This window comes from Nyctibius grandis, chromosome 10 (assembly GCF_013368605.1).
Source record: "Nyctibius grandis isolate bNycGra1 chromosome 10, bNycGra1.pri, whole genome shotgun sequence".
Classification (NCBI taxonomy): Eukaryota; Metazoa; Chordata; class Aves; order Nyctibiiformes; family Nyctibiidae; genus Nyctibius; species Nyctibius grandis.
Genome location: NC_090667.1, coordinates 8378938 through 8399512, shown reverse-complemented (window position 1 = coordinate 8399512; position 20575 = coordinate 8378938). Strand labels below are relative to the sequence as shown.

Sequence of the window (20575 nt, the reverse complement as noted above, 5' to 3'; positions counted from 1 at the left end):
GAAGTAGATGAAACAGCTCGTTGCGACCAAGGAGCTGCATTCATTTACACCAGCTCAGAGTTTGTTTCTGAAACACCACATGGGCTTTATTGATATTAGTGGTCATCTGCTCTTGAGCGCTGATTGGAAGCTGTGCTGGTGGGACCGGCTCCAGCCAGGAAACAGCCCGTGCCAAAGCAAACCCGAGACATCTTAAGTGAACGTAGCACAGGCCAAAGAGACCAGTGAGATAAACAGGACAGTGCAGCCACCTGTGGTTTGCAATAAATAATCCAAAAGCAAAAGCAGACACAGGTGTGCCTTGCGTCTGTCAGCCTGCATTTTCCTAGGCTCTGCCTTCCTAGCTGCAGAGGAGATAGAGATGTCTCCTTGGTGTGCACATGTCCAAAGCGAGTCCAGAGAAGGGAAACGGAGCTGGTGAAGGGTCTGGAGCACAAGTCTTATGACAAGTGTCTGAGGGAACTGGGGTTGTTTAGTCTGGAGAAAAGGAGGCTGAGGGGAGACCTTATCGCTCTCTACAACTACCTGAAAGGAGGGTGTAGGGAGGTGGGTGTCAAATGTAATAAATGATAGGACGAGAGGAAATGGCCTCAAGTTGTGCCAGGGGAGGTTTAGATTGGATATCAGGAAAAATTTCTTCACCGAAAGGGTTATCAAACATTGGAACGGGCTGCCCAGGAAAGTGGTGGAGTCACCATCCCTGGAGGTATTTAAAAGATGAGTAGATGTGGTGCTTGGGGACATGGTTTAGTGGTGGCCTTGGCAGTGCTGGGTTAATGGATGGACTTGATGATCTTAAAGGTCATTACCAACCAAAATGATTCTGTGATTCTATGTGGGAGCGTTCCTGTGTCCCTGAGCTGTCAGCAGTGGGCTGGCAGCTCCCTGACATTGTTTTCTAATTGCCAGGAAGGCACAGGAGCTGAGCACACATAGCTGTTGTCACTCTGAGCCCTCGCAGGGCAGCATGCCGCCCATCAAACCACACATCTTCCAGTGGGCATCAAGCACAGGAGATTTCCAGCTCTCCTGGCTATGCTCCAGTAGCCCCTTAATTGAATGTCTGAGGCCCATTGCATAGATTTTAATATATGCAAGCTCAGGGATATCCTGCTCTGAACTCAAAATACCCCCATCCTTTTTATTAATGAACTGAATGGCCTAGTAAGGATAAGTGCCTTGCCAGGGTCAGACAGAAACTCAGCAGCAGCAGAAGGGTTTGTCTCCGCTTGCTGTGATAGTAATTAACTTCCCCTCTTATTGCTTCCCATTTCAACAGAGGACTGATTGTATTGAGCAGCAATTCCAGCTATATCTTAGAGCCTGTTTCCGACAGCCCAAACCAGCACTTGATCTACAGGTTGGACAACCTGAGACTGCAGAGAGGAGCCTGTGGCTACCAGGGCACTGGGGACACAGCTGAAGACTGGCTCAGGGACTTCACAACTGGGATGAAACCACGTCGCCAAAGGGTAAGCAGGGCTCAAATCGGATCCATGCATGACTCTCCAGATTTCCCACCTGTTCCAAGCCCGAGGAGCTTGCTGTTTTCCGGGAGCATAGCTCAGAAAGTGAAATAAAGGAGAATATTTAAGAGGGTTTGTAGCAAGCTGGTTACCAAATAGTGGCTCCAGCAGGGAAATAAATGAGTGTGGGGGACCATTGCGTAGCGTGAGGAATCTGAGCTGTAGCTGTTCGTGCACAGATTTGTGCATCCCATACATGAACAAACGGATGGGCTGAGGACAGGCACATGGGCACTTGCTGTAGCTAAACTGACTTGTGATACTTGGTTGCTATAAGTCAATCACATCTGGAGGTCCCTGTATGTGATGGGCTGGGGTGCATGGCCAGCGAAAAACAAACTGTGAAAAATGGCCTGTACGTATGTTTTGCGAAGAGCTTCTTGGGGGATATTGGTGAAATAATCTGTGTTGCTGCTGCCACAGGTGAAACGGGAGACTCTGCAGGCTACAAAGTACGTGGAGCTTCTCCTTGTGGCTGATTATGCAGAGGTAAGAAAAGGGATCATGTTTATACCAATTGAGCACCGGGCCCAGAGCGAGCATCCCACCTGCATCATCTCCCGGGGCGGGAAGGGCAGGTGGAGCTCAACAGGTTTCCTCTTGCCATCCCAACGGTCCTACCCCCACCAGCAGACAGGGAGACCTGTGTCTTGGTCACTTTTGTCCTAGCAGCCATGACTCCTCTGCTGCCACTGTCAGTCGCTGTTGGCCAGGGGAGAGATGGAGGTTGCGATTTGGTTGAAGGACTTGGGCTGGGGGTCAGTTCTTGCCTCCCAAGTGGTCAGCCCTGGTTATCGGTGGGAGAGGCTGTCTTCAGCCTAGGGTGACTTGAGGGTTTCCAGGAACGACGTGCTTATAACTCTGCAGTACACTTAATCTCTAGAGAAGATAACTGTGATTATCCTCTGCTCTGAGCCGGCAGCAGATACATAAATAGACATTTTCAAGTCTCCAGATCATAGAATAGGGCTGGAAGAGACCCAGTGAAGTCAGCAGTCCCTCCCCTGTCCCCAGCCTGGCCGGCACGCCAGACATACTTACTGACAGTGCAAACCGCACAGTGTTTTGCTGATCATTTAATCTCCAGCACAGACAGGAGTCAGGCTGGTCCTGTTCATAATTTACAACTTGAAACTCCAATAGGGAAAGCCACATAGCGCTCCAGGCTGTAATTTATTCTGAACAAAAGTAAAGAGGCAAAACCTATTTTGGTTTCTCTATTAGGCAGCGGGATACCAGGGAAACTATGAGAAAACACGTTATACCCAGGAACTGCCATATGTTGTTCACCATTTCATTAGACCACCTGGGGTAGACACCCTTGTAGTGTAGTCATTAACTGCCCTTACTTTACTGTCTCCCTCGCTGGAAGAAAAGTCCCAGGTTTTGTTGTCTGTTAAAACAAAAATCTAAACATTTTGCAACTTTAATTCTGTGACTCAAACAGTTTGCTAAAGTTAACTCATTAATTGCCAGGTGGTTTAAATAGGCAAATTTGTCGGATGAGTGAGATGCATCCCCTGTTCGTTGGATGAATGAGATGTGATGAGCACTATGGCAGCCTTGACCTCAGACATGAAGTCATGTTACCATATATTTTACCTGGCAAATTTGTCAGTTCTTTGTCAGCCCCTGGCTCTGGGGCCTCTGATAATTTTGGGTTGCTCCACTGAGTTACTACCACCGCTTGAGTAACGTCGCTGCCGTGGGATGCTGAGGATGAATTCTGAATATACATGTATGGATGGGCTTATAGTCAGATGTGCAGTGAAAGGAGGCTTTTGGGCTTCACCTGACAGTTACCTTCTTATGCCCAGAGTAACGTGGCTTGTTTTAACACATTTCAGCTCTTTCTAGTTGCCTTTGTGCTGCCTGACATGTTCATTTTGTTCAGTTTCAGAAGCATCACTTCAACATCGAAGCAACAAGGCTTAAATTAGTGGAGGCTGCTAATTACGTAGATAAGGTAAGATCAGGTGTGCATGAACTGAGGAAAGCAAAGTCCAAATAATGAATTATGAGAATTAATTGTGACAGAGTAAGACTGCCTTCTTGGGAGAGAAAATAATGTTTCCACAGTTCTCCCTAGTGACTTGGGGAGTGTAGAGCATCTGACAAACAATTCTGTTGTTGGACATCAGGGACGGGGTGGGGGAATCTCCATTCCTTACCTTGGAACCAGCATGAACATCTCTGTGTTTTAATACGTGTCTGTATTAACTGTGTTACCCGAATACTGCTTTTTGACAAGGGACTAAGGCATTCACTTCAGTAGAAATCTTGGCAAGTAGGGCTGGAAGGAACCTTCAGAGGTCATCCCTGCACATGGTACCCAGTGCTGCTGAAGTAAATGTCACAGCTTTTCAGATCTACTCGCTTCATACTCCCCTTAAACTCCTTCCAACTCTCCCTTCACTCCCCGGCAATGAAGACTTACCAAGTACAAATGAACTTGACATGAGTAGCAGATTATTTCCTTCCTCTTTTCAGGAATTTTGACATATCTAAAGATAAACATGATCTCAGTTTCCAGTCTCTTTTTTTCTAGACTATCTCTCTGTCATTGATTTAAAATCAAGTTCAGCATCTCTAGTTCACTTGAGTTCAGGTCTGCGGGCAGTGCACATTTCTTTCTGCAGAGCTGCGGTGCTAAGTTGCAAAGTGTTTCCAGAGAGAGCATCTTCTCTGGACATGTGTATCTGTAGTGGCATTTAGCAGAGTTTGTACACAAGATTAAAAACACAGGAAAATAAATCAGTGGTGCTCATTTTGTCATCTTTTTTCCTTCCTGTAACTTAGTTTTACAGATCCCTGAATATCCGGATTGCCTTGGTGGGACTGGAGATCTGGAGTAACTGGAATAAATGTGATGTAACTGAGAATCCTTACTCCACCCTGAAGTCCTTTCTGGCCTGGAGTAGCAAGGAGCGGGTGCACAGAAAACACGATAATGCCCAACTAATCACGTAGGTTTATTTCTCCTGAAATGACCTGTTTTTGACAAGTGGCTTGGGTGGGTGGGAAATCAGTATGTAAGATTATACTCTAAGATTCAGAGGGGTAGATTTATGTAGTGGCTACTCAGCCAGCGTTAAGCTCTGGCACCCAGAGCACAACCACACTAAGAAAAGTGGAGGTCCCAGACTACGCAGCAGTCTCAATATGTGTGCATCAAAGTGCATCAGCTTTATTGCGTGTGCGTATCACAAGCAGCTGCACGTGATCTGTCACAGCTGCATGTACAATTTCAAGAAAATCTGAGCCATAAACAAGACCTGTAAAGGGGAGCTAAGCCCTTCGTGGAAGGCATTCGTTCCTAACTCACCTCACTGAGACACGGGGGACGCGGTGCTGGGAGCTACCTGATGGTCTGTGACTCATCCTACTGATCTCATTAGGGCCAGTAGCTATGGCCAGCAATGCAGATGTCACTGGAAGAAAAATTTGCAGCAACTCTTAGACCTCCTTACCTCTCCCATGGTAATTCATCCACCAGTAAATAGTGGTGGGTCAGAAGAGAAAACTGTAGGACTGAAATGCAGAGATGCAATGCCTTTTCCCTTGTTTTATTTGTTTGTTTGTTTTTTCCCTTTAACATTACTGTGTTTCACCTTCACCTAGTCACGTCCTGAGAACAATTTCCAAGGCTCCCATTTCAGACATGCTGGCAGGGACGGTGCAGAATTCCAGCCCGCCAGGAGCCGAGTATGGCTGCACCTCACAGGTGTTATCTAGTACTCTGTCAAGTCCCTGAATCCCAAGCCAGAAAATAGCAGGCTTAAGGTAAATTAAGTATGCAAACCACTACCCAATTAAGGATCCAGAAATAGTCTTTTCTGCGCTTGTTGCAAAGCTCAGGGGGAGCATTTTTTGGCACCAGACCATTATAAAAAATAGGATTGGCTGTCTGGCCCATAAAGTAAAGTAGCAGTCCAAGAAAAACAGGTCTTCAGGCTTTGTAGCTCTGCTATAATGTCCTGTACTAGAAGATATTGCTAAAGAAAATGTATTCACCTGACACTGTGTATATGTATAAAGCTGTGGACTGCAGGATGCATTTCTCTGCCTTGCCTTCTCAAGTGCCTTGGTGCCATTTCATGGTCTTTCTGGGTTGATTTTAGGGGTGTGCCCTTCCAAGGTACCACAGTAGGCTTGGCTCCCGTGATGTCCATGTGCTCAGACTTGCAGTCAGGAGGAGTAAACATGGTAAGTAATTGCTAATACCTAACATGATGTTTCTTGCCAGCAGTGAATACATAGGATAGATGCCTCCTAAAGCCCAAGAAGAAAATATTTCCCATGAAGGCCTCTAGCTCACCTGCTCATAGACAGGAATACCTTCAGTAGATGTTTTCTACATGTAGTAATGAGAAGTGCCTCTTAACCCATTGACTCAGAGGTGCACAGGTAAAATGCTGACATGTCTCTTTGACTTTGCACAGGATCACTCTGATAATGCCATTGGTGTTGCTGCTACCATTGCCCATGAGATGGGACACAATTTTGGTATGAATCATGATTCAGCTGGCTGCTGTACTACCCCTGCAGAAGATGGAGGCTGCATCATGGCTTCTGCAACTGGGTGAGTTCATCTTGGAGGGTCTCACGGAGAAATGCAAAGGGCTTAATTTCAAGAGCCTTGGTGGAGTAAGAGCTAGAAATGCAGACTGAAGGTGGGTCTGTTGCTGCCTGTTCGAGCCAGTGTGTTTATAGAGAAAATACTGCTGGGCAAACACTGGCTCATGTATCAGTAGCAATTTGCTAAACTCCCAATGAACTTATTCCTGCCTGAGATAGGCCTTAGGTAATGTAGGGACCTGGCAGCATTTAGAAGTGGAGCGATAAATTGTCTGGTAAAAAGGAAAATTTTCCTATCTTCTGTCCTGAGAGACTGTCTCAGGACCCTCTAACCCCTCGTCTCTGAGTCTGTGCTTCCCACTGTGTCCTACCAAATGATCCATCACCCCAAAGCAAGTTCAATGCGTATACACACAGATCCTTCTGCAAAACCTAGATTGCCTGTTGCCAGCAAGTACAGAGGAACAAGAGGTGACCAGAACATGTATGACTTTGGCATGTAGAGGTTTACATGGTTTCATGTCTGTGTTGCACAAGAGATGCATAGACAGATAGTTGATAGGGTTTCTAAAGCATCTTGTGCAAAAAATGATGTGCCTTATAATGTAGTAATGAGAGGAAAAAGGATTGCTTCAGGGAAGAACTGATTTTATAAACAGGCACAATGACAGGGCTATATTTCTAAGTCAGAAGACATGAAAACAGATCGACTGCATGTTGTCTTAAGAATGCTGCTTGGTTTCAGTGAGCCACAGAAAGCCTGTGTTTAAAAGGGAAGAAATAGCTGGCTTTGAGAGAAAAGAGAATTGAGAGTGACTCTGGAAACCCACAGGGATTCCAGAGCTCATTTTGGATGAGGAACCATGATAGCTTCCATATTTTAGTCACGCAAAAACATCAGCCAAACCCATTCAGTTAAAACCACATTCCCTGTTTCCTCAAGCCTTCCTCCTTGGGGTTTAGCAGGTTTTAAAAAAATTGTCTCTATTAGATACCTTCTTTTATGTGAGTGATTTTCTCCAAATAAGGAAGAACATTTAGATGACAAGTGAAAACGTACTAACATGTAGGTAGGACATCCAACACACAACATGTACACACACATGCACTGTCACATATAGAGTGCATAGGTTCAGGCATTGTAGCAGCAAAAATGAATAATTCATGTAAGAGAAAATATTCAAATCCTTTGCAATGAGGCAGTAGATAGGAAAAAGGAAACATCGTTTTTATCAGTTAAATTCACAAGCAGTTATTCACAGTCCAAGTGATTCTCAGAGTTGGTTTCTCAGGCTTGTTCAAGCAGAGTTAGGAATAAGCCACAGCTTCAGTATTGAGCAGGTAAGGATGGCCATACTTGTCAGCTATCAAAGCAAACCTAACTCAACATATTTTGTTTCAATAAAGTTTATTTTTTGAGACCATTATATTACTAGACAGTCTTACAGTGCAATCTCACCTTATCTTCAAATGTAATCCAGATTGATCTGATTTTGAACAGGCACACAAAATCAGGATCTGCTTTGGCACAATTTCATAGACTTCAGAGAGAGACCTGTGCCCTTTGGCACTTGTCAGGATTTGCATGTGCTCATTTTTGGTTCTCTAAACCTTTGCCCAGATCTGTCATGATGTTTTTCTACACTGTCCATATTCAGGCACCCATTCCCCAAGGTGTTCAACCAGTGCAATAGAAAAGAGCTGGAGAAGTATCTGCAGTCTGGTGGAGGGATGTGTCTCTCCAATATGCCGGATACCAAAAACATGTATGGTGGGAAGAAATGTGGAAATGGCTACTTGGAAGAGGGAGAGGAGTGTGACTGTGGAGAGGTGGAGGTAACAATTGTTCAGATCCAACCATTTTGGGTTTAGTGGGACACAATGATTTTATTATGTATTTTGCAAGTATGGTGATATGTGAACAGCTTTTTTTTTTTGGTGTAGGAGATGATACGCATACCTTCCCTGTATGTAAATGTATACACAATGTAAATCAAGGTTGTAATGTATCATGTCTTACTAAATTTACAGTGCGTAGTACAATGCATCCCAGAACTCAGGGATGGTGTAATCCATGGTTGAACAGAGGTGATGAAAACTTTCTTTAAAAAGAAAAAAGAAAGTGATCTTAGATGTTTCAGTTTCATATATAAGTTCACTTTACCTACAGCTCCATTCTTGATAAGGATGGAGCTTCTCTTAGCACTGCATCTCACTTCTCCAAATTCAGACTTTGACTAATAAGACAAAAAAGAGCTGGAATAAGCAGCCCAGACTCATCAGATGTAACGAGCACAACCTATAGCATCTTGTCAGTCCAACAGAGAATACAATTATGCAGTACTGCAATTCAGCACATGCTGGGTATCGTAAACATACTGTGGAAGGAAGGCTGTTACTTTGCATGTAATTCATCATGTACAAGAACAGGTTAGCATCAGCCTCACACTTTGATGCTCTGGCACGTTCTTGTCTTGAACATCTGCCTTGTAAACTTTGCTGCATCTCGCTGTCTTCCAGGAGTGCAATAACCCCTGCTGCGACGCCAGCACCTGCTCCCTGAAGCTGGGTGCTGAATGTGCCCACGGCAGCTGCTGTCATCAGTGCAAGGTGGGATCTCTGGGTTTTCCTAAGAGAGGAGAGGGGCTAATGGTGGTGGAAGTGTGAGGCCGAAAAATGGAGGGGAAAGGGGTGCAAACACAGCCAAACGCAGAGTTCAGCTCCTCACCTGCAAGAAACATGGTCTGATTTTTAGGTACAACAGCTGCGAATGCAATCAGACTAGTGGGGACCTTTCTTCTAGCTGACTAATTTAGTTGACTCCTGTGATAACTTAAGCCGAGCTGTGAATGCTGCTGGAATGAAGTCACACTGCCTCTTAAACACATAGGGACGGGACGAATCAGAATGAATATTTATTTCCTTTGGCTCTAGAAGAAATCTAGACAGAGCTCTTAGAGCAAACACTTCCTCTGGGGATTAGGCTGGATGCTATCTTTGCTCTGAACCCTCTTTCCTGGGATGCAGTTGAATTCCTTTAGCCCAGGTGCTTGCTGAAGAAATGCTAGCAAAGAGGATTGTATATGTGTGACCATCATAATTTTAAATCTCAGATTTCCTTATAAAGGCTGGTTAAAATGTGTTTCTGATTTTGGAGCCAAAGACCTCAAACTGACAACAAATTAACTCAAAAATAAACATAGGCAAACATTTCTCTTAAGCTCATTTTTGTGTGTGCACGTTGACTGCGTGCTCTTACTGACCTGTCCTGAGCATGTGGAAAATAACTTTCCAGGAGTCCACCTGGACTCACTCCTTTCACAAGAGACTTGAAAAAACCTCCTAGATGTAACTCTCTATGCCCTTCCGTTCTCCATGTCCATGGTGGACAGGACAAGAATGAACTGGGTAAACTCGTAAGGAAGGGAGACCTAAGTTACGTGTTAGGAAAATGTCTCCAGCAGAAATGACAGGCAACCACTGAAAGAAACTCCCCAAGCAGGGAGGGTTTTGAGGATAGATTACACAAACATCTGTCAGAAATGGTTTAGGTAAATCAGATCCTACCCTAGGGTAGAGAGAGATGGATCGGTGTCCCCTTGAGATCTGACAGCCTTATTTTCTGTGCATGATCTCATCGCTACCTAGGGAAGGGATCCAGTCATTAATTTGATTCTACACAGCTCACCCAGTTAATGAAGTTACAGAGTCATTTGGATCACTGCTGACCTCAAAAAACCTAAGATAAGGTGGATGAGGAGATGCATGCAAGATTTTTTCTTATCTACAGGGAGACATTGTGCAGACATTAAACCACAAAGGAGCCAAGCAACAATTCAGTTTTTTTCCCTTTGTATCTTTTTAGCTGGTGTCTCCAGGAACGCTCTGCAGGGAAAGATCAGGACTCTGTGACCTCCCAGAATACTGCACTGGCGAGTCACCGTTTTGTCCCCCCAACTCTTACCAAATTGATGGGGCTTCCTGTGATGGAGGAAAGGCCTATTGCTACAGTGGCATGTGTCTCACGTACAAAGACCAGTGCTTGCAGCTGTGGGGGCCTGGTAAGGACACTACTTGCAATGAAATACGTTGTCCTTTGAACATGCAATATTATGTGGCATCCTACTATTATTCACCCTGTGTAACGCAATAGAACCTTCCATACCTGTTATCAGTGGCAAAGCCTGAGGAGCCTCTTCTCCTGCCTTGCTGGCTTGGAGGAGGCAGCAAAAGTTTCCCATGCTCAAGCCATCCCAGAGAAAGAACAACTGAGTGGCTGGCATGGGGTGAGATGGGCTGCCAGGCTGCACAGGAATCAGCCACATGAGTCTCTTCCATGCAGGAGCAAGGCCAGCACCAGATGCCTGCTTTGAGAAGGTTAATGCCGCTGGAGACATCTACGGGAACTGTGGGAAGGACATTTATGGCAACTACAGGAAGTGTGAGATGAGGTAGAAAGCAGAGTGGCAGCCAAGAGTTGCTCTTTGAAGATGATGTTTTTATATATTACAAAATTATGGGCCAGTAGATAAAACTGATCCCTGCTTTGCTTTCACTCCCTCCTTCTGCCTCCTGGGAAACCAGCTGCATCCTTGTCAGACTTAGAGCCCTTACGACTGAAGCTTTAAGTTTACCATTTTCCTTGCCTTTTGCATTTTAAAACATCTAGTTGATATTTTTTGCAATGCAACAGAAGAGGGGATTTTCCAATCCGTAAGTTAAATGTAGCTTTTTAACTGAGACAAAAACTTCTTAGTCTTATCTGTGATTTTGTTGAGGCTGGCCTACCCATGGGGACAGCGAAATGGTACCATCAGTACCCATCAGTTCCTTGGGCTAGCTCTTGGGAAGTGCTTGCTCTTTTGCCATTGAACAATGACTCAACACTGCTGCTTTAATTTACATGTAGAGCTGATGCCTGCAAAACATCCAGCAAGCCAGAAATAATCACTTTAGCCTTTCCTTTGAAATCAGAGATGCTAAATGTGGGAAGATCCAGTGCCAGAGCTCTGCTTCCAAACCCCTGCAGTCCAATGCGGTGGCCATAGACACAACTATTCGCACACAGAGGACGCAGCTGAGGTGCCGAGGGACCCATGTGTACAGATCTGAGAGTGAAGAAAAGGAGATGCTGGATCCTGGCTTGGTGTTGACGGGAACAAAATGTGGGAGTCATCATGTAGGTACAGTCCTGCCTGTAATGGCCTGGGGGAGGTTCAGGGCATCACTTTTCCATCTGGAAAGTGCTTTGTGTTTATCAAGCTGTTCATTTATGTCTAATGCCTTTCTGGGGGATTTTTATGTTTGTTAGAAAAATAATTTATTAGAGGCTTCTGAGAAGCAGTTGAAGAATACAAACCAAAGGCCATACCTTAAGTCTTTGCCAGATGAAGTCCAGAACCAGTGCTAAAGTTGTGATTTGCTAGTTGGTTGAGGTTGGCTTGCTTAGAGGTGAAACACACAATTAGACATCAAGACACCTGCAAGCTCCTTCAGAGACTTGTCACATGGGCATAGCCAAGCTGCCAACTTCAGAGCTGCCACTCCTCTCTCTGATGCGTGTTAGCTGGGATTTAGGGTAGTGATTAAATGTTTGCTTGGGAACCAGGTTAACTTCATGGCCTGTTGTTCTGCCCAGGGTATTACTTGTGTTGCCAAGGTGTCTGGGACCCCGCAAGTAACAAAATAATACAAGGCATTAATATGGTACATAAACCCAAGAACTAAGGCTGAGTTTTTGGATCCTTTCTCTGCAGGTTTGCTTTGAGGGACGCTGCCAGAACACATCCATCATCTTTGATTCTGAAAGCTGTAGCAAGAAGTGCCATGGACATGGAGTAGGTGTCTTCCTTTTCATCTCCATTTCAGACTGAAGCAGGATGGGCTGCCATTCATCTGTGGATGGTTATTCAGCTCAGTTCTGATACCACGCTTAGGTTCGCTCTGGACTTCTGCTTCTTGGTTATTAATTTGCACATTCCTTTCACGTTTGATTCATTTTCTGGTCTGTGAGTGTCCCTTTGATATAGGATTTAAGGAGGTCTAAGGAATTGCAATGAGTGAAAAACAAGAAAGGGTAATCGTACAGAAGAATCTTGTGGGCCTTGTTTAGATTGAATTAAAAAAAAAATCAGACTTGGTGAGGGAAAAACATAGCAAAAAGTCACCTTTAGAACAGTTTATCCCAAACTGTGCTCTGCTGTGCCCGCAGGGGATGGAAAAAAAAAGGCTGATGAGAATTTTTTAAAGCTTTTGCTGATGTATCTGGCACAAAACATCAGCATCTCTCCATCCCCATGGTCCAGTTAAGCAATGGAGAGGAGTGATAAATACAGCAGCGTGCAGCAGCGTGAGCCTTCCTGAGCAGCTTGGGAGGCCCCATGATGTACCGAACAAGGAGAGGGACTCACCCCTCTCTTTCATTCCCAGTCTGCTTCATTTCTTACGATCCATGAAGCTGTAGGAATTGATTGTCAGCTCTTCCACAGACTCAAATTAAACGCTACAATTAGCACAGGACATCTCTAATCAGAGGGATCAGGCCCTCCCTCCTGGGGCTGCCTGATGATAAAACAAATAGCAATGGGCCAAGCAATAAACCTAAACAATAAGAAATCTTCGCTGGATGGAAGGGAAGACTCGTGTCCTTCAGTCTGGAGATAAGAACAAAAGAAAGGCGTTTCTAAATGCTACTCTTCTCCTGAATCCATGTCAGTGGCACTTCAGCTGAAGAACCCTTGTCTTTTGGAGAAAGGGAGAATTTCTGAGGAAATAAAAGGCGCTTTCACTCCCTGAAAAGAAAATGTTTCCAGGCACTTAACTCCCTATCTATGCAAGAAGAGCTTCTTCTGTAGTGTCTTATCCAGCAAGGGCTTAATATTTTTTAGCTTGCAGATTGTTTAGGAGCCGGCACTAAAATCTCTGAGTCTTCCCGCTCCAGGTCTGCAATAACAACAAGAACTGCCACTGCAACCAGGGGTGGGCCCCCCCGTTTTGCAACAAGCAGGGGAGGGGAGGAAGCTTGGACAGTGGTCCCCCCATGCCTGAAGGTGAGTGGGAACAACTCTGCTGTGGTGGCACTTCAGAAGGACTTGAGTTAGATGGGGAGCGGAGAGTTTTCCATTTAACTAACTCTACTTTCCTGCCTTCAGGCCCTTCAGCAGTCGTCATAACTCTCGCAATCCTGGCTCCCATTCTCCTCCTCATTGGAATCATGTTTTTATTCTATTATCTGAAATGCTGGAATAAATTTGCCATCTGTTCTCTAAAGAAGACCCCGCCGTTCAGGTAAATTGTCAGTGCTGTGTCTTGTCTGCTTGCATCCACCCCCTTTCAGTGTCAGGACAGAAGAGAAATTGCAAAGGCTGTGAGGAATATAACTAAATTGGTTTCTGAGTATAGTCAGTATTTGCTTCTCATTTTTTTTTACTTCAGTTAAAATATAATGGAAAATACAGCAAAGAAAAAGGAGAAAACTTATAAAGGAAATAACACACTTTTCTTTCTCTCGTTGTCAGTGACACCTCTGGAACTGGGCATGCAAACCCTGCCTTCAAGTTGAAAACCCCACAGGAGCAGAGAAAGGTAGGGGCAAAGTCACCTTTCACCTCCCCGGGGAGGGAAGCAGCTGCCCTGAGGTGTGGGATGTGGTTCCCTCTCACACTGCGATTAGGAAGTGGATTTATCAAAGGGTGGGAAAAACAGACAGACATCCCCCATGGCCGAAAGTCGGTGGGAGATGAATGTCGCATCTATCTCTAGCCATTTCCTCAAAGGCAGGAGCTGGGGTTTGACCAGGCCGGTGTGGCCGCTTTTTCTCCTGATAGATCCATTTCTGTCACATCCCCCTCTCAAAACTGTAGAAATTGCAAACACTGGATTTATTTGCGTCGCTTATAATGATAATGCCTGAGTTACCCTGTTCTCTTGATTCCCATTTCTGCCTCATCATCCCAAATCATCCCAGTCTAACTAATCAACGCCTACTAGACATACACAACACACACCGGCATTGCAAGCAATATTTTCTACTGTGTGGCTCAAAGATGTCATGCAGATCCTCAAAAGTGTAGCAGAGAGTAAAAAGGTGGTTTGAAGCGGACGTACCTAACTCCTGCAATTTGTGGATCTTCTGCACAGGTGATTGGCTTCCCTGAAATCCCATCGAAACCTCCTCCCCAGCAAGCTCCAGGGCTCCAAATAAACACACAGCAGCCATCTGCCTTCTCCCCTGGCTATGGTGTGGGGCAGCCCACCGGGCCAGTGCGGCCGGCACCTGTGAAGAACGTTGCCCGTCGGACACCCCCGAGCAGGCCAGCGCCTCCAGCTCCCAAACCCCCCGTCTCTCAGGTACGGAGTTGTGCCGCTGTCCTGCAGATGCGGTTTGATGGGAGGTTTGTTCTGAGTGAGGCTGGTGAAGCCCTTGGTGGGGGTGTAGGAGTTACCGTGCTCACGGGTGCGTGCTCTGTCTCACCCCAGGACAATTCCCAGGGGTCCTCCTTGCTTTGTAGTGTAGCTGACAATGACTGTGCTGGATGCTAGCATGCACAATTACCCTTCATTCAGGTCCCCTGATACCTCTGAGCTGGACCTGGAGTCAGGTAGCTTGGATCATAAAGTAGCATTTGCTTTACCAGGGTAATCTCAACATTTTTTAGTTGCAAATCTAACAGATAATTTGTCAGGAACAAAAGAACTGTATAGATTTTTCTGTAAGCAAGCCTAGCATGGCTCGTCTTACCATTTGCATGTATTTTATCTCCTGGAAACAAGCCCTTCTGAGATTACCAGTCAGTGGTAAGTCTGAGGTTCAGTACTGGAGATCCCAAGGATCTCCATTCCTTGGGATGATCCCCTGGGTATCTTTCATTTGGCCATTCCTGGACTAAAGCCTTGGGAGCCTCAGACAAATTTTGATGTCGAGCAGAAATGGGACCTTTAGCATGTTGCATAGGAAACATTAGACTTAACCCAGACCTACCCTGTCTTATGTGAGCATCCTAGCCATGAGGTTATTTTGAGGGTTATAAGGAAAGGGTATTGATTTACTTCTTTTGCTGGCAATTTTATTCTAAGCTCGATATAGATTCCATATTCTTATGGAAAAGATGGCAAATCACTCAGATTGACTTAAGCCCATTTAACCAAAATATTTCCCTAATAGCTTTATTAGGTTAGGGCCAGCAAAGAAGCAACGGGCTCAGTTACAGGGAGTAGAAGGAGGCTGGCTCCCAGGCAGTCTCTCTCTGAAGGATATAGAGGAAAACAAACCCAGAATATTTTAGTGAATGGGATTTGTTTCTAGCTTCATTGTTCCTGTGAACAGCTGGCACATCAGCAGGAAAGAAAACTTAAACAAAAGCAGGAAGGTGACTGTAGTCAATAAGGAATAGGTATCCTTCCCAGCTGGTTGTTGACAAGTTCCCCCCAATCTCCATTGTGTTCCCTCCCCAATGCATCCAGTCTCTTTATCTCAGTCAGACCTACTAGATGGAACACTTTTCCTAGGATTTCCAAAAGAAACCTTGCCATTTCTGGGTTGGAGGAGAGCCACAAGATGTAGAAGGTACAGGGGAAGTCATTAATTTCACTGTTTGCTAGTGTCAGTGTCCTTCCTAGATGTTTGCAGTGTCTGCCAGATTTGCTCTCTTGCTATTCCTATAGGAGCTCTTTGGACCCGGCGGTCGGTGGGATTTAGTCTGCCTTGTCCTTCCTGCGGTCACAGGGCAAGGTCCTTGGAGAGCAATAGATCCCCAAGCACTGGCTGATGCAGCCGCTGAGCATTACATTTATGCACAGTCTAAGGAGACTGCAGGGTTTTTGGGTGCCCTCCAAGTTGTGAGTGCAGCTGTGTTTATTAAATCAACACCTGTAAGTCAGCGACTTAGCACAGAGACTAAGCAACAGCAGGCGGTTAGTTCTTGTGTGGGTAACTTCTCCCCAGGGGCGTGCTTTACACAAAGTCATTAGACGAATGGAAAATATAATGCTCTGAGTATCCTATTAGGGACAGCTGTGTGCACAAACAAAGTAATAACTGATTGTAGGTGGGTGCAGGGCTGCGTGTGTTTGTGTGGGCACACGTATATACATGTATATAGGGTTTACAGGCATTATATGGGCAATCATATAGTGAGTGAAACTTGCTTCCAACCTTAAGTGCATCAATAATGAGGCTAAAAGGCTCTGGAACATAACTTCCCTATTACTTGCAAAATTCAAGGCTTAAAACTTCTGGATCCTCTAGTAGCCAGAGTATGATGTGCAGCTCCATTTGGGAGACAGAGCAAGGTTACCCTGTTGGGTTGTCCTCAGTCTGAAGCCAGCTGCCCAGCAGCCTGAGGCCATGGAAGGTCTTCATGAAACTTGATAGGTGAAAAACTCATACATGTTGAAAACCACTAATCACCTGCATAATACAATAAGCAACAGCAGCAGCCACCTGTGCTCCCTGCTTGCTTCAGAGAGGGAGAAGTCTTTGCCAGCACAGTTTTACCTGTATCCCTTCAGTCCTTTGTCTCAGGTGGGGATGCTGCAGGCTGAGTCATGATGGGGACTCCTGCCCAGTCTGTAAGGTTTCTCGTTTTTCATCATGCAGCCATTAGATTGTAATATCCCTGGGGCTAACTCCAAACCAGAGACATTGAGGGGTGCAGCTGCATACCCAATCTGCTGTCTCAGACTTACAAAAAATGTAAAATATTATCTCTGTTTTCAGGCCAGGCATCTCTCCAGGCTGAGAATTCAAAACTGTTTCTTTCTTGTGTAGGATATTTCTAGGCCCCGGCCACCCCAAAGAGCTTTGCCAGCTAATCCCGTCCCAGCCAGACCCAGAGCCTGGCCAGCGAACAGCCCTGCCATCTCGCTGCCTCCTGCGCACCCCAGGACCCCAGGACGACTGCAGCCTGCGCTGGAGGTAGGCACTGAGTGCGGTGATGGGAAGCAGAGCAGCATCCCCTCACCACTGGCGAATAAAACTACTCTGAAGGGAGTAACCTTGCTATCATATGGCAAAACACCTTCATGCACAGCCCTGATGGGTGGAAACGGAAAGGCAGTTGGGTTGGTTGCATTTATTGCACGGGCCATTCTTTTTACCTGTTCCTTGTTAAGCATTTACTAGGTTAAGCAAAGCAGTTAATTCAGCCCTCTGCATCCCTGAGCACTTCCTCAGATAAAATATTTGTGTGAGTAGGGCTGAGCGATATGGGGGTCAAGGTGTGTGTGTGACCTAGAATGGTTAGTGAAGAGCAGCAAAACAGGAAGGTCCACACAAGACTTAAGGATCCCAGTAAGGAAGAGAAACCCTCTACATCTTCTCTAGCCATGGCTAAGGAGATGCTTTCTCTGCAGGGAGTGTTCCCCAGAAGTGTCCTTAATAAGGACAGTTAATAAGGGACTTTGAGTGGCTGAGCTTAGCTCCCTGCAAGCTGGGCCCCTTAACACAAAACACCTCCACTCCACACACCACAGGTGCTGCCTGCAGCCATCAACATACTTGAGGCCAGCTGTAAAAAATGGAAAAAACTGCATGAACTTCATTGTGGTACTGGTGGAGGAGTTTCCTGCGTGATGCGTTAGGGTGTGGATGCATGTGAACCAAGACAGGCTTCCCCTGGCCGGCTGTAACATCAGCTCCGGGAGAGGGAGAGGGGAGCGTTTGCTCTTTCATCAATGCTCACCCCTCTCTCTTTTCCCCATTTTCCATCTCACCCAGAATACTGGAGCAGCGAATGTCTTGGAAGTGGGACAGCCAGGCTCCCGTGGGCACTCATGAAGCAGTCTGTTCCCAGCTGGCTCTGACCTCCACAGGGGACTGGATGGCCTTCATCACCCAAAAAAACATTCACAGCCACAGAAAGTGTCTCGGTTCCTCTCCTCTAGCTTCATCTGTTTCCTATGGGACTCACCAAGCTGCAGCCAGGCTTGGCAGGAGTGCCCCCAGGTACATGCCAAGCTGAACTTGACCCTCTCTGCCGATAGCCTTTTCCATATAGGGATGACTTGTTTATACGGTATTTAATTATTATTGTGCAATATACAATGCAGGGATGGGGTGATGGCGGTTTCACGTGGTTTTAATCAGTTATTTAAGTGTTACCAGGGAGAACAAGCTGTGAGTGCAGGTGCTGGCCCTGATGGGCTTTCATGTGAGACCCAGCCCTGTTGGCTTCCTCAGCCCATCCACGCAGCTGCAGGAGCGTACATTGGTGCTATACAGAAACTGCTGCCTCCTGGGGGAGCAGAAGGCAGCCGTTGATAACTTTCTTCAGCTTATTCTCAGTTTACAGTGGGTGGCAAGTGGGGCCACAACAGGGAGCAAACCATGGAAATGTTCCTGGTTAAAATAATTTGTGGGTCACCATGGATTTTGATTAGCTTTAATAGAGCAGATTAATTATTTTCCCCATATAACCATCTTCAGCAAGAGTGTTGCAACCTGTCTGTCCTCCAGCACTCGCTTGTCTTGCCTCAGTGCTGTAAGACCCGACGGCATCCCCAGCGTGGCCTGTGCACTCTCATCCATGTCATTGGGACACAGTCAAGGTACGACAGGGAAACTCTCTGGCCAAGATACAGAGGAAGTGGCCAGGAGGAAGCCCAGCAAAAGCCAGTGCTGAAACCTTCTCTCCAGCGTACGGTACCGTGGATAATCAATAGACACTTTTGCACGTGTCTCCTCAGGCTTCGGTCTGTGCTGAGCAGTAATTCAGCATGAGCTGTCTGCTCCCCAGACCAGTGAGAAACCTACCTTAAAATTGCCCAGGTGGTAAAACAGCAGAAATATTAATGCAACACGTGGTGCTTTTGTAGGGCAGCTCATTTCCTTCAGGTTTTTTCTCCACAATGGGGATAGAGAGAGCTGTCCATGTGCACTTTAAGCAGCTGATGGTTCTGACCCCAAGGACCCTCCCTTATGAATTTGTTTTTTCTCCTAATGGTTTGAGCTTTTGTACGTTTTTTCTCAGGATTTTAAATGACGACCTTTTGTTATGCCAAATTTTTTTCTTTTTTTTTCCCTTGAAATTATTTCCTAGGAGAACACAGGGAATTCTGGAGCTATGGTTACAACAACAATTCTGTTGTGTCTGATTTATTATGGACAAATCCTCAAACAGTGTGATTGCTGCTGCACATGTGAGAAACTGTATTATTGGCATAAAGAAAAAAAAATGTCTTGTCTGATAGTTCTCTTTCCCTAAGCTCTACTGATTGAAAAAAAAAACCCAGATAAACCCTGAGCATTCATTAAATTTGTAGTTATAGGTAGCGGTATACCTGTAGGATGACTTAAACCACACTAATTTTTGCAACTTTACTACCTCTTTCTCCACAAGGAAACAGTACACAGGGTGTGTCTTGAATTTCTGGTTGATTATTCCTTATCTTGATAATTTTGGGCCTTTTTTTACCTTCTATATGCCTGGAAAACAAACCAACTTAAAAGACTTCTCTCTGAAATAAGGGATGGCAAGTGAAAGATGTCAGTTTTCTAATCTTTGTATGTCTTTTTCTGTAGTTGGATTATATTACATATTAATAACCTATACTCAAACAACCCCCAAATCTGTTGTTTCTTGGGGTGCAGGTAACATGGCTATGTAATGGCATGTTTTACTGCTCACGGGTGGAGCAGTGGGCTGGGCACATACTGTACACACGCTGCAGTAGTACAGGTTCAACCACAAGAACTTGATCTTACATCTGAGCCCTCACTGAAGACAGACGCATACTTCTGCTACAGCCCCTGATCTTTATCAAATGGCCACCACAAATCACTAAGAATATTTTCATTGCATTTCATGTGAAGATGGGATCAAGCTTTTAAAAAATTCCCCCGGACACACAAAAGCTCAGAGAACAACTGGACGTGCCCAAACCCTAATGGAAAACTGAGCTGCTGGAATATCATAAATTCTCCAAAAGGTAGTTTTAAGTAAGTCCTTTTAATTTTTTGTATGGTGCAAGCTGAGTGAATAAGAATAGGGGAACTGCAGGAGGAGTAAAAGATGGTAAAACGTGATTCTTTTGAAAGATCATGTTACGTGGGAGAACATATACCAAAATACATCTCACCTTCTCCCGTGTCCGCATATTAATGGTTTACAATAATGCTCTCTGTGCATCTATGCAAATACTTGAAGAATGCAATTCATTGTGCCTTTTGCCTAGTTTTAATAAATTGGTCAGTTGTCATGAACAAATATTCCATCACTGTGTACTATTTTGGTTCAAATCTTCATTTTCTATGTGGCATTTGTCCTGAGATGGCAGCATAGCTGGAGGAATGGCTTTTATGAAATGCAGCTCCAGGCAGTGAGAACAAGAAGTCCCGTTTACAATCTGTTTCTAAAATAAAATGCATAAAGCATTATACCAGTAAGGATGCCAAAAACAAAGCTCGAGTGAATTACCTGGATTATTTTCTGCTACCAAAGGAGGTCGCTGCTGTTTTACTCTCTGCCCCAGAT

The 20575-nt window shown here is 45.3% G+C and overlaps 1 protein-coding gene across 1 annotated transcript in view; it reads left to right on the top strand.

The window, feature by feature from the left end:
- The window catches only part of ADAM19 (ADAM metallopeptidase domain 19), a 33258-nt gene extending 14948 nt beyond the window's left edge, over window positions 1-18310 (top strand). Inside the window, exons 6-23 of the mRNA XM_068408824.1 lie at window positions 1280-1472; window positions 1950-2015; window positions 3421-3492; window positions 4326-4492; window positions 5648-5732; window positions 5969-6108; window positions 7763-7940; window positions 8625-8714; window positions 9970-10165; window positions 10447-10555; window positions 11079-11283; window positions 11861-11941; window positions 13045-13153; window positions 13256-13391; window positions 13622-13688; window positions 14244-14453; window positions 16873-17019; window positions 17821-18310. Of these exons, the coding sequence (XP_068264925.1) occupies window positions 1280-1472; window positions 1950-2015; window positions 3421-3492; window positions 4326-4492; window positions 5648-5732; window positions 5969-6108; window positions 7763-7940; window positions 8625-8714; window positions 9970-10165; window positions 10447-10555; window positions 11079-11283; window positions 11861-11941; window positions 13045-13153; window positions 13256-13391; window positions 13622-13688; window positions 14244-14453; window positions 16873-17019; window positions 17821-17880 (2311 nt within the window). The 3' untranslated portion in view covers window positions 17881-18310. The remainder of the gene's footprint in view (window positions 1-1279; window positions 1473-1949; window positions 2016-3420; window positions 3493-4325; window positions 4493-5647; window positions 5733-5968; window positions 6109-7762; window positions 7941-8624; window positions 8715-9969; window positions 10166-10446; window positions 10556-11078; window positions 11284-11860; window positions 11942-13044; window positions 13154-13255; window positions 13392-13621; window positions 13689-14243; window positions 14454-16872; window positions 17020-17820) is intronic.
- The last annotated feature ends 2265 nt before the right edge of the window (window positions 18311-20575 follow it).